The 13112-nt window shown below is 36.9% G+C and overlaps 1 protein-coding gene across 1 annotated transcript in view; it reads right to left on the bottom strand.

The window, feature by feature from the left end:
* The window catches only part of ADAMTS6 (ADAM metallopeptidase with thrombospondin type 1 motif 6), a 277466-nt gene that overhangs the window by 73841 nt on the left and 190513 nt on the right, over positions 1-13112 (bottom strand). The window contains exon 14 of the mRNA XM_068990700.1: positions 2078-2180. Coding sequence (XP_068846801.1) covers positions 2078-2180 — 103 coding nt within the window. The remainder of the gene's footprint in view (positions 1-2077; positions 2181-13112) is intronic.

Here is a 13112-nt window from a genome sequence, read left to right as displayed (position 1 = left end):
GTTTTTAAAAGAAAACATAAGAAAATATCTTTCTGAGTTAAGGGAGGCAAAGATTTCTAAGACAGGACAGAGAACACAATGACTATAAAATATTTAAAAGCTGAAAAATTAGAAGTCATCAAAATTAAAATCTTACATTCATCCAAAATATCATAAGCTATGAGAAAATACTTGTAAAATTTATAAATGAACCACTTGAAAATAAAAGATAAATAACCAATTTAAAAATAAGCAAAGGATTCGAACAAACATTTTATAAGAGAAAATACAGAAATGCTCAATAAGCACATGAAAATGTGCTCAATACATTCAATAATCAGAAAGCGCAAATTAAAACTTGAGACAATATTATAGACCCACAAGAAGAAGACTGCAAACACCAAATATTGGCAAGGATGAAGAGCAAACAGAACTCTCATAGCGTGGTGGTGGGAGTGTGCTTGGTATAATACTTCGGAAAAACATCTGCAAGTTTCTTTTAAAACTAAACTCACAGCTATCCTATGGGTTAGAAATCCCACCCTTAAGTATTTACCTAGGAAAAATGAAAACTATGCCCATAAAAAGACAAACACAAATGTTTATAGCAGCTTATTGATAACAGCTGTAAACTAGAAACAATACAGGTTTCCATCAATAGCAGCATGGAGAAACAAACTGGTTAGTGCAATGGAATACTGCTCAGCAATAAAAAAGAATGAACTAATTACATTTGCTGTGATATAGACAGATCTCAAAAACATCAGGCTTAGAGAAGCCTTACATGAGACTAAATATGGCATGATTTTATTTACACAAAGTTCTGTAACAGACAAAACTAACTGATAGGGGGAAAAAAAATCAAGAACTGGCTGCCTCTTGTAAGTAGGTTGAGCCAGCTGCTGAATAAGGATGAAGACTATGAGAATTTTGGAGGCAATGGTAATGCTCTGTAACTCAGTAAGGTTTTATAGGTGCATGTGTTTGTCAAAACTCAGGGAAAGTACAGTTAGGTAGGTTAAGATCTGTGTCCATTGTACATAATCTTCCCTCATAATTTCATTGTACATAATCTTCCCTCAAAAGAAAAATAAATATTGAACTGCAGTTAATCTTATGTATGCTGAAGTATTTAGAGAGGAAAGTATACTGATGACTACAATTTACTTTGAAATGCACCTGAAAACAGAATAAATTAATGAATGGATAAAGAGATGACTAGACATGTAATAAAGAAGTATATTAAAATATTAATCATAGAATCTTGGTGGTGGGTATACAGTTGTCACTGCAAAATTATTTTAACATTGCTCTGTGTGGGAAAGTTTTCAGAGTAAAATGTTGAGGGAATTCCCTGGCGGTCTAGTGCTTAGGACTCAACACTTCCACTACTGGGGCCTGGGTTCAATCCCTGCTTGAGGAACTAAGATTCCCTAGCTGCATGGTATAGCCAAGAGAGAGAGAGAAAAAAAAAAGTAAGATGTTAGAAAAACAATAAATAAAAGTTGTTTTTAAGAGTACATTTTATTTTTCTAAGAGAAAATTTAAACAAATTTTAGTTTGTGTTTTGGGACCATAAGAAAACTTGAGCTTACTAAGCAATTAGCGTCTGATGCTTGCCTAAATTAGAGTAAAAAATGTTTCCCTAAAAAAAGAACAATAATCACCAGTGGAAAGATCCTTGGCCTTTGGCCAAGAGAGAAACACATTTTCTTAGCTTCTTTTGAGCTGATTTATATCAGGGTGATAATTCCAAATATTTGATATTATAAATTATTATAATGTCTATACACCTCAAGGAAGTCTGAAGAATTCAGAAATATTATTTGGATTTACAACCTTTCTAGGAACTCTGTACCTAAATAGAATTAGGTTTTAAAAAATGATTTCTGATCATTTGTACTAACATATTAACTTTACTACAGGGAAACTACAGGAGACCTTTTTAGTACTAGAGCACTTTCCTGCTTTGATTTGTAAACATTAATTTTTACTAGTCTGTATATGAATGTATGGGTATGTTTGTTTGTATTTATACATTCTCTTATATTTGCAAAGCTCTCAAGCATAATGAAAACTCTGCCAGGTTATACATTACCTCCAGTATAGGGTTTCCAATTATAATACTTTCCACGGAAAGGCATATTGTCAAAGTCTGCACACTGTTTCTCTCGAAAATCTCGGGCCCCCAAAGGACATGGCTAAAATAAAATAAAATAATAAATAGCATGATTGTTGAAAAATACCAAAACCAAGGGACAATGCCCCTAAAATTAAAAATGTCTGAACACCCAACACATTAGCTCACTCCCTTATTCCTGGGCTACAATTCTGGCATTTGCTTTACTGTTTTATAACCAGTATTCTGACTGAAGTGTCTGAATTGTAATCTTAGCCATGGAAGAAATAACTGAAGTAATTTAAACACAGTTAAGTGTTAGACAGTTTCCATATAACTTCACACTCAGATGCATGTCACAGTCTACTTTGCAATCAATCCGTTAGGTGTCTCCTTATAAACAGACGTAAAACCTAGGTGAAGACACTAAAACACAAAACCCTTTTTGGAAACAGTATTTGAGGTCCAGCTGCCACAACCAATCCCAGCTCTTTAAGAAATCAAGAGGCAGGTTTGTAACATGACATTCAGCACTATTAATTGTGGTTTGGATCCCAACTACTATAGCTGTTTACTGTCTAGTCCTGACAAAAACCATATTTTGAGATGTGGAATGAACTGGGCAAAATCCTAGGCCTCAAGTGTAAACACCTTTAAATCAAAGAATGTGGACTTATTAAGATTTACATTTAATCTATTAACATCACAGAAAATAAAATACTAAATTTTCAAAACATGTACATGTGTTGGTTGTTGGAGAAGAGAAGGATGTTGAGAGAGTAAAGCGAGGATTATTTGTTTTTAAAAGATTGGAATGCTTTTTCTATCTAAGTTTTTTAGAGAAGAAAATCTTGCCAATCAATCTAGCTAGGTCTAGATTCCAAATTCCACATTATTTAGGGCCATCCTAAACTTGAAGTTCACAAAGAATTAAAAATATAACTTCTCATAGTGTTGAGGAAACATGACCTAATTTGACTTATCCTTTAGAGTTCTGTACCAGCAGCATCTAAAATTGGGCTTCCCTGGTGGCTCAGATGGTAAAGCGTTTGCCTGCAATGTGGGAGACCTGGGTTTGATTCCTGGGTCAGGAAGATCCCCTGAAGGAAATGGCAATCCACTCCAGCACTCTTGCCTGGAAAATCCCATGGACGGAGGAGCCTGATAAGCTACAGGCTACAGTCCATGGGGTCTCAAAGAGTTGGACACGACAAGTATATACTGCTTTTGAAACAGGGATGGAGAAAATATTTCCCTTAAACATGACAGAAAAAAACAAGTCATTAGATGAAATTCTCAACTGTGAACAAATATGTTACATTCTCAGAGATCATTCTGAGGACATTTTACTACCCTCCCTTAGATCTCTACATTTACTTAATACAGTTTTCTGAGATCAGTACATTGCTATTGTCCTTTAAATCAAGTGCAAAAAATAATAAGGCTACAATGTGCAAACGTGTGCAAGGTCATCATTCCTTGCTATATGCGAAGAGCTGACTCATTGGAAAAGACCCTGATGCTGGGAGGGATTGAGGGCAGGAGGAGAAGGGGATGACAGAGGATGAGATGGTTGGATGGCATCATCGACTCAATGGACATGGGTTTGGGTGGATTCCGGGAGTTGGTGATGGACAGGGAGGCCTGGCATGCAGAGGTTCATGGTGTCGCAAAGAGTCGGACACGACTGAGCAACTGAACTGAACTGAACTGAGGTTTGAATTTCTAGCGTATCAAGTTTAAAGCCTCAGATTCTGAAAATAGAGAGGCAGCAGGTCTACATTCTGTTATGAGCCTTGCATTTTAAGATATTTTCTGCACATTAAAATATGACACTGCAATGCTAAATCCAATGGTTTTACTTATCAAATTATCCTTTATATTTGCCTTTTAAAAAAATGAAAACGAACTATTCACATAGGCTATGCAATGCATCACACTAGAAAGATATGCTTCCACCATCTTTTGTTTCATGGTGTGCTAATTTTTGGAATAAAGAAATGCTTTCCATTACAAGACATTTTCAAGAAACCCCAGAAAATGACCAAGGTTATCAGTGGCTTTGTATGTAGCAAGACTAGTTTTAAAGAAAATAGCCTCAATTTTAAAAAACACAAGTAATTTGAAATACAACTTTTCACACAATATTTAAGTATTTGTAAAGCACCAAACACCTAAAACTTCATCCAGGCATGTCTTTCAATCTATTTGGAGTAAAGTATAAAAAGGGAAAAACTACAATCCTATCTGAGGCAATAAGTATATGACAGCACATTATAAGTTGTCTACAAGTGCTGTATATAGGTGAAAGATCGAAGTGTCAAATGAATCAGGGAAATATTTGTTGAGGAAGAAAATCTTGAGTGCATCACAAGAATTATAATAAAAGTGCCATACATACTTATTCTTTATAACATTATAAAATATTAAAATATTATAGGAATTGAGCTGGTTAAGAAAGAAAACAGACTTCTATTAACAATGAAGCCAAGACTTCTCTGTGGTGCAATGGCTAAGACTCCACGCTCCCAACACAGGGGAGCCAGGTTCAGGGAACTAGATCTCATACGCTGCAACAAAAGATCCTATGTGCCACAACTAAGACCCAGCATGGCCAAATAAATAAATAAAATAAAAATAAATATTAAAAAAAAGAATTAAGTCAAGTAAAGCCATGGGGAAAGAAAAGAAAAGGTCAATTTTGGGAATAGTTGGATAAAGCCGATCCTGGATGAAAGAAAGGAACTGTACAGAAGGATAAAAGTTAACATTTCATAGATAAAAACTGGTTAAAAAAAAAAGCCCTGAAATCATAAATGAAGTTGAGGGACACTCACTTCAAAAAAAAAAAGAAACAAAAATCATATTCTTGACCATCTGTGTAATTATTATCCTAAACAGCAGAGAAGTAAAAAGTCCAAAAGACGAATATTAGTTTAATGACATACCTGGATAACATTTCATAAGATTTCTGACCTATTCTTTTCTTGTGATAACCATTCCCAGGGTCAGCATAATAAAATTAACAATAACAATACATACTTATGTTTTTCTAAGCATTTAGTAAGTACCTATTCCATGGCATACTGTTCAGAGGTCTCTAGATCTATTATAAGCTGTCTCACCACTCTTGAGGTGGTTATAATTAATAATCTCAATTTACAACTGAATAAATTATATTAGTCTGCTTAGTAATAGTTTCAATGAAAAAAGACACTTTCTTCATCTGAGTAGGGGCTTCCACTGGACTCTGTAAATGCTACAATAACATAGGTTTTTAGCTCTGCTGCTGCTGCTAAGTCACTTCAGTCGTGTCCAACTCTGTATGACCCCATAAATGGCAGCCCACCAGGCTCCCCCGTCCCTGGGATTCTCCAGGCAAGAACACTGGAGTGGGTTGCCATTTCCTTCTCCAATGCATGAAAGTGAAAAGTGAAAGTGAAGTCGCTCTTACAAAGTACAAAAACCTGATAGGAGTAACTTGGGTTCTAGACCTAGCCTTGTCTTTACCAGCTGCAAGTTTATCTGCTCCAACTACTTTTTTCTTATTTGTAAAATGAGAGGGTTAAAGTATGAATTTTCAGACAGAATTTTCAGACTTAGATTTGATTCTAACTGATTTATTTCATTTACCGCCTTCAGCAATGTACTTAACTTTCCAGGTATCATCTATAATCTAGGGATGATACTACGATTTACTCTGCAGGTGAGGATTTATGTAAACTGTGTAGTTCTGTACCTGGCAGTGGTTCAGTTCAGTTCAGTCGCTCAGTCATGTCCAACTCTGCGACCCCATGGACTGCAGCACGCCAGGCTTCCATGTCCATCACCAACTCCTGGAGCTTGCTACCTGATAGTGGTAGCACTCACTATTAGCAGTTGTGTGATCTCTGGTCCAGGCATCCTTGGACTCATTCCTCACCCTCCTCTTGGTCTGTTCTTTATTTCAGGGGAACAAATCTGCAGGCTCTATTTCATAGGATTCTATGTCAGTTGACTTCTAGTTGAATTCAGGCAGTGGAAGGCACTAGTGGGAGAAGCCAGGGTATTTCATTTCCTCTCTACCTCCAGCAGCATCTTAGGCAGAAGAAGAGTACTTTTGTGGCTCCAACATCAAACAGCCACCCTTACCCTCAATCCTATGGTTCCAGATTCAGTTGTGTGATTTCAGTCTCTAGCATGCAATAAAACTACCTCCTTCCTGTTTTTCTAGTAGGAGGGGTGGTATCTTTCTGCTGATGCTGATCTATGGGCTTGTCACCCTCTTCCATTATTCATGTAACCAATTCTTTACATTAAATTCACTTGATTCAAATATTCAGAGGTTCATATTATTATGGTTGGATCTTCACAGATACTACAGTTGATGATGATGATGATGATGAAGAAGAAGAGGAATAATGAGAAAAGAAAGAGGAGAAGAAAGAGGAGGAAATGATAGTAGTGGTATTGATACTTGGGAGACTAAATAGAGATATGTTTCCTTGGATTATATTTTGCAATTTATTGGTTAAAGGCAGAGGCTGGCAAACTTCTGTCAAGGGCCACACAGTAAATATTTCAGACTTTGTGGTCCATATAATCTCTGTTGAATGTGCTCTGCTGCTTCAGTTGTATCTGACTCTTTGAAATCAGTGTCTGACTGCTTGTTACTGACCAAAATAAAAGATGCCCAGGGAATTTTACAAATAAACAAACACTTTATTTTTCTAGTGTACTAATCCAGTGGAATCTTTCCCTCTTTTAAAATATTTCAATATACATCGTTAGTCGCTCAGATGTGTCCGACTCTTTGTGATCCCAGGGACTGTAGCCCAACAGGCTCCTCTGTCCATGGAACTCTCCAGGCAAGAATATGGGAGTGGGTTTCCATTTCCTCCTCCAGGGGATCTTTCTGACCCAGGGACTGAACTCGCATCTCTTGTCTCCTGCATTGGCAGGCAGGTTCTTTAACACCAGCACCACCTGGGGAGCCTGTATAATCTGTTACAACTACTAAGATGTGCCATTACACTTTTTAAAGAAGACAGACCATATGTAAATGACAGGGCTGTGTTCCACTAAAATCTTATTTACAAAAAGAGGTGATGGTTCAAATTTGACCCACCAGGCACAATTTGCCAACCCCTGATTCAGGATGTTAACATACAGATGTTAACATCTGTATGTCAGCATTGTGCAGAAGAACCAAGCTCACCTATTAATTTTTGAGTCAATACAGAATCATACACTTTAAAGACTGATGTCAGATTATAATATAATTTGCATAAAATGCTTAAACTTCCTGTACAATTATCCCCATAGGGGTCATACACTGTGTATAATCTATAGAAAGATAAAATACTTTTCAGATGACCACAATTATTATCCAGTTCTTTCTTTCAGCCAAAATCTGTTTTCCCATAACCCAGTGGTCTTGTGCCTTTCTTCTGAACAAATCTAATCCCTAACTGAAAGGTATCTAGACCTTGATGGCTTTCTTATGGGGACATAATAAATTATCATTAGTACTTTTAAAACCAGGCACCAAGAACTGACATTAGGGGTCTTTATATTCAGCAAATATATATAAAAATATTTTATGTATCACATAAGATCTAGGCTCTGGAGATAATGCAGTACACAAAACAGATTAGGTCCCTGCTTTCATGGAGCTCACTGTAGTTAACTGGAGATGAGAAAGAAGAAAAATAATGCAGGGTACTAAGATGGTGGTTAGGTGGAGGTTGGGGGAAGTTGTTTTAAATGTTAGACTAAGAAAAATTTTCTCTGATAAGGTGGCACTGAAGCAGAGAGTTAAAAAATTGAGGACATGACTTGTGTACATATCTTTAAAAGAGTGTTCCAGGAAACATTAAATGCAAAGGGTCTGAGGCAGGAATGTGTTTGGGAAATTCATAAAATAACATGGAAGATGGAAGGTCTTGTAAATTGGAAACTGCAGCAGACTTCGGGACTTGATTCCATACCTTTCTGTTTCTAGAATATATCAGCTAGTGTTATCTTTTAATTTAACTGTTTCCTTCAGTGGACGCTCTGAATTTGTGTTGATTAGAAATAAGCTTACAAGGAGTTGTATATTCTGGTTGCAAAGAATGAGAAAGATCAAAGAAAACAGTAATCTCTTAAGGAAAAATTCCATAAAATATATTTTTGTTTTGTTTAAGCATAATGGCAAGTTTAGGGAGCAATGTTTTTTAAATTACTTAAGTATAATAAATGCTGATACTATGTCAAAACCATAACAGGAAATAGGCATAGGCAACAAATTTATTATGTAAAGTTTGACAGGTTTTCAGCTTCCTAGTGTTAACACTAATCAAGCATCCTCTCCTTCTAAAAAGCAAGCAGCAGGGCCCCATATAAATCTAGAAAGCAGGTCTCAGTATCTTTTGATCTTAGTATTTTCAAATATACAAAAAAAACAATATTAGCATCTTTTTCATCACTTTTTTTTTAAGAGAAATGTGTATGTTAGCACATTCTATGGACTATCTTAGGCTTCCAATCATGTTGACAGATTATAAGAATCTCCTTTCACAATACTTTTTATTGGTAGATAAATCTAAAAAAAGAAAAAATAATTCATCGGGGCATGCTGTTGCTGCTGCTAAGTCGAGTCAGTCATGTCCGACTCTGTGCAAACCCTAGACGGCAGCCCACCAGACTCCCCCGTCCCTGGGATTCTCCAGGCAAGAACACTGGAGTGGTTTGCCATTTCCTTTTCCAATGTGTGAAAGTGAAAAGTGAAAGTGACATCACTCAGCTGTGTCTGACTCTTTGCGACCCCATGGACTGTAGCCCACCAGGCTCCTCCATCCATGGGATTTCCCAGGCAAGAGTACTGGAATGGGGTGCCATTGCTTTCTCCTCATTGGGGCATAAAAGTGCTATAAAAAGAAATCTCAGCTTTCGCTGACAAACTGTCCTGGGACTTTTCTATTACTAGAGTTGAAATCTTCATTTTATTCCAAAAAATAGGGTGACCTTGGAAAGTCCTGGGATCTCTTTGTGCCTTCTTTCTTTTGTTTGCAAAATACACCCCAAATGCCCTTACCTTTCAAGAGCAATACATCCCAGTATGTTTGCAAATGAGGAAAATTCTGCAAATACTGAATTAAGTCTTCTTGTTGTTGTTCAGTTACTCACTCGTGTCTGACTCTTTGTGACCCCATGGACAGTAGCACACCAGGCTTCCCTGTCCTTCACCATCTCCTGGAGTTTGCTCAAACTCATGTCCATTGAGCCAGTGATGCCATCCAACCGTCTCATGCTCTGTTGCCCTCTTCTCTTGCCCTCGATCTTTCCCAGCATCAGGGTCTTTTCCAATGAGTTGGCTCTTTGCATCAGGTGGCCAGAGTATTGGAGCTTCAGCTTCAGCATCAGCCCTTCCAATGAATATTCAGGACTGTTTTCCTTTAGGATTGACTGGTTTGATCTCCTTGCTGTCCAAGGGACTCTCAAGAGTCTTCTCCAGCATCACAGTTCAAAGGCATACATTCTTAGGCGCTCAGCCTTCCAACTTTCACATTTATACATGATTAATGGAAAAACCATAGCTTTGACTATACAGACTTTTGTCAGCAAAGTGATATCTTTGCTTTTGAATAAACTGTCGAGGTTTGTCATAACTTTTCTTCCAAGAAGCAAGTGTCTTTTAAATTCATGGCTGCATTCAGCAGCTGCAGTGATTTTGGAGCCCAAGAAAATACAGTCTGTCACTGTTTCCACTTTTTTTCCCACCTATTTGCCATGAAGTGATGGGACTGGATGCCATGATTTTGAACACAGAGTTTTAAGCCAGCTTTTCCACTCTCCTCTTTCACCCTCAGCAAGAGACTCTTTACTTCCTCTGTCTTATGGGTAATAAAGAGTGAGAAGCAAGCTGAGAATAAAAACTTTGTCCTCTCCCCCCTTTTCCCTTTCCTTGTTTTTTCCTAAAAGAGATGGGAAGGCTAGGAAGACAGGAGGATTCCTATAGCTTCAGGAAAAACAGCAAAATGAGCATTCTGTTGGCCTTTTCTCTTTTCCACCTTCTGTTTTTTCTTTCTTTCTTACATGCATGCCAAATGCACTTGTATCTCCTCACTATTACACTAGACCAACTTTATACATTGCCCAAATTTAATGTTCTTTCTCTCCACAATAGAAACATATTTTTAGGCACTTATATCCTATTACTTGAAGAAGCAGAAGTGGAGGTTGGATTCTGACTCTTGTTTGCTTAGCAAGGCATGCACTTGACATGGGATTGTAAAAAAGGGACATATTTCTGTTCATTCACCCAGACAGGTGTCATATACATAAAGATACCGCATGCCTCTCTTATAAGTTCCAAACAAAATTACTGATTTCTTAATTATCAGGAACTGTTTTATTATCTCATTAAAAACATCACAAAGGCATTTCCAAGGTTAAATTTAGTGTTCAATATATGTAATAAATCATTTCAACCCCAGTTTTTTCTTTAACTGGAGGCTAATTACTTTACAATATTGTGGTGGTTTTTGCCATACATTCATATGAATCAGCCATGGGTGTACATGTGTTCCCCATCCTGAACCCTCCTCCTACCTCCCTCCTCATCCTATTCCTCTGGGTCATCCCAGTGCACCAGCCCTGAGCACCCTGTCTCATGCATGGAACCTGGACTGGCGATCTGTTTCACATATGATAATATACATGTTTCAATGCTATTCTCTTAAATCATCCCACCCTTGCTTTCTCCCTCAGAGTCCAAAAGTCTCTTCTTTACATCTGTGTCTCTTTCGCTGTCTCGCATATAGGGTCATCATTACCATCTTTCTAAATTCCATATATATACATTAATATACAGTATTGGTATTTTTCTTTCTGACTTACTTCGCTCTGTATAATAGGCTCCAGTTTCATCCACCTCATTAAAACTGATTCAAATGTATTCTTTTTAAGAGCTGAGTAATATTCCATTGTGTGGAATATTACACAGCTTTCTTATCCATTTGTCTGACGATGGACATTTACGTTGCTTCCATGTCCTGGCTATTGTAAACAGTGCTGTGATGAACACTGGAATATCAATCCCAGTTTAAAAGTAAACTTCTCATCTTTTCTCTCCCAAATAGTTCCTGGTTTTATGAGAGCAATTTCGCTATACTTTTACTTTCGAAGAAAACAAAAGTCTGATAATCCTACATTGTCTAGAAAAATTTAAGTCTCAATCTCATGTTTGATATTATAGTCTCTTATACAAGTTTTCAAAATTAAAGCTGTTTTAATATGCCTTGTATAGCCTGTATTTTATTTAAATGTCTTCTATCCATAGCATGACCCTTTTCTCTAAGCCTGTAAAAATGTTAAGAATCAAATTTTTACTGTGTGATTTTAGAAATGTCTCTTTAAAGAACAAAATAAACAAGCAAGTTTTTTTCTATGCTTAAAGCTAGTCTTTATTTCTCAAAACAAGATACACACTATAAAATTCATACTAACCTAAAGGTTAATGACACTGCTTCTGCTATTTTTTGCCATCATATATATATATATATATATAGACACATACATACATATGTATACATGAAAGTAAACTTTTATAAGTATATTGAAGTATACTTATAAGAATAATGTGGTTGATACACGTTTGCTTTCTAATTATAACTTGGGACACAGTTATAACACTGTTAGTTAATAGAGCAACTCTGTACTTTGTCATCACTTACCCCATACCTTTCCCTGGGGGCAAGGTCTGTAGTTTCATAATTTTCTCAGCTATCTGGTTCTGCTGCACGTTAAGGTTAGACTGGAAGTAAGACAATGTCAAAGGTGACTAAACTCAGAGCTTACTTTGCCACACCCACCTCCCAAAGGCTCCATCTTTTTAAAGAAGGCTAGAGCAGCATCTGGAAATTCTATGCCTTATTGAATCCTTTCCACGGCACTAGCCTATTGCTAAGCTTTAGTTCCTCATTTAAAAATATTTAAAAAACAAACAAGGCACTTTTCTGGGCAGTTTAATGGTTAAGACCTGTGCTTCCAATGCAGGGGGCACAGGTTCCCAGATCCCACATGCCACGCAGCAAGGTCAGAAAAACAAAACAAAACAAAACACCAACCCTGTCTTTCCCTATTATAAAAGTGATTTGAAGATTTAATGAGTACTTTTAAAAATATATAAAAGTACTTTGTAATCTCTAAAACATAAATGTGTACAGTAATAGCTGCACTGATTGAGTACAGATTAAGCACTAGATGTTTTAAAGTGTGTGTGCTCAGTCACACATGACTCTTTGTGACCCCATGGACTGCAGCCTGCCAGGCTCCTCTATCCATGGAATTTTCCAGGTGAGAATAATGGAGTAGGTTGCTATTTTCTACTCCAGGGGATATTCACAATCCAGGGATCAAACCGTCATCTCCTGTGTCTCCTGCATTGGCTGGTGGATTCTTTACCACTGAGCCACCTGGGAAGCCTAATTAAAGTGTTACTTCTTTTAATTCTCAAACAGATCAGCAAGTTTGATATAATTATACTCTATTTATACAGGCGTTCCTTAAAAATTTAGTGATGTTAGGTATCTTGCCAGGGTAAAATAGTAACAACCAGGATTAAATTTAAGTCAATTCTAATCCAAAGTCCATACTTCTTTCACTATAGTTTTACCTCTGAATATAGGCTATACTTTTCCTGTGTATCACAACCAAGGCAATAACACCATTTAACTGACCTTAAGCAATGAATGGAAGTAAAGAACTGCAGACAGCGTGCACCTCTAGCAAAGCTGACCAAAAAAACACCCATGTACTACATAACCTATGCTTAAATTTTAGAACAGACCACAGGTGAACTGGAAAATCCTTAGTCTCCATAATTTTTTTATAGTTTTGATGCATAAAATAAAGGAGGAAATGAGATGCTCAAGATGTAAGAATAATATGATTTCATCCAAACCAAGGTGGAGCTTAGGTTTTTCACCAGAAGTTCTATCCTAGTCACATTTTCACGCAGACAGGCAAATCACAAATAGTATGGAAAGAA

This window comes from Capricornis sumatraensis, chromosome 18, assembly GCF_032405125.1.
Source record: "Capricornis sumatraensis isolate serow.1 chromosome 18, serow.2, whole genome shotgun sequence".
Taxonomy (NCBI): Eukaryota; Metazoa; Chordata; class Mammalia; order Artiodactyla; family Bovidae; genus Capricornis; species Capricornis sumatraensis.
This window is presented reverse-complemented; position numbering and strand designations above follow the sequence as displayed.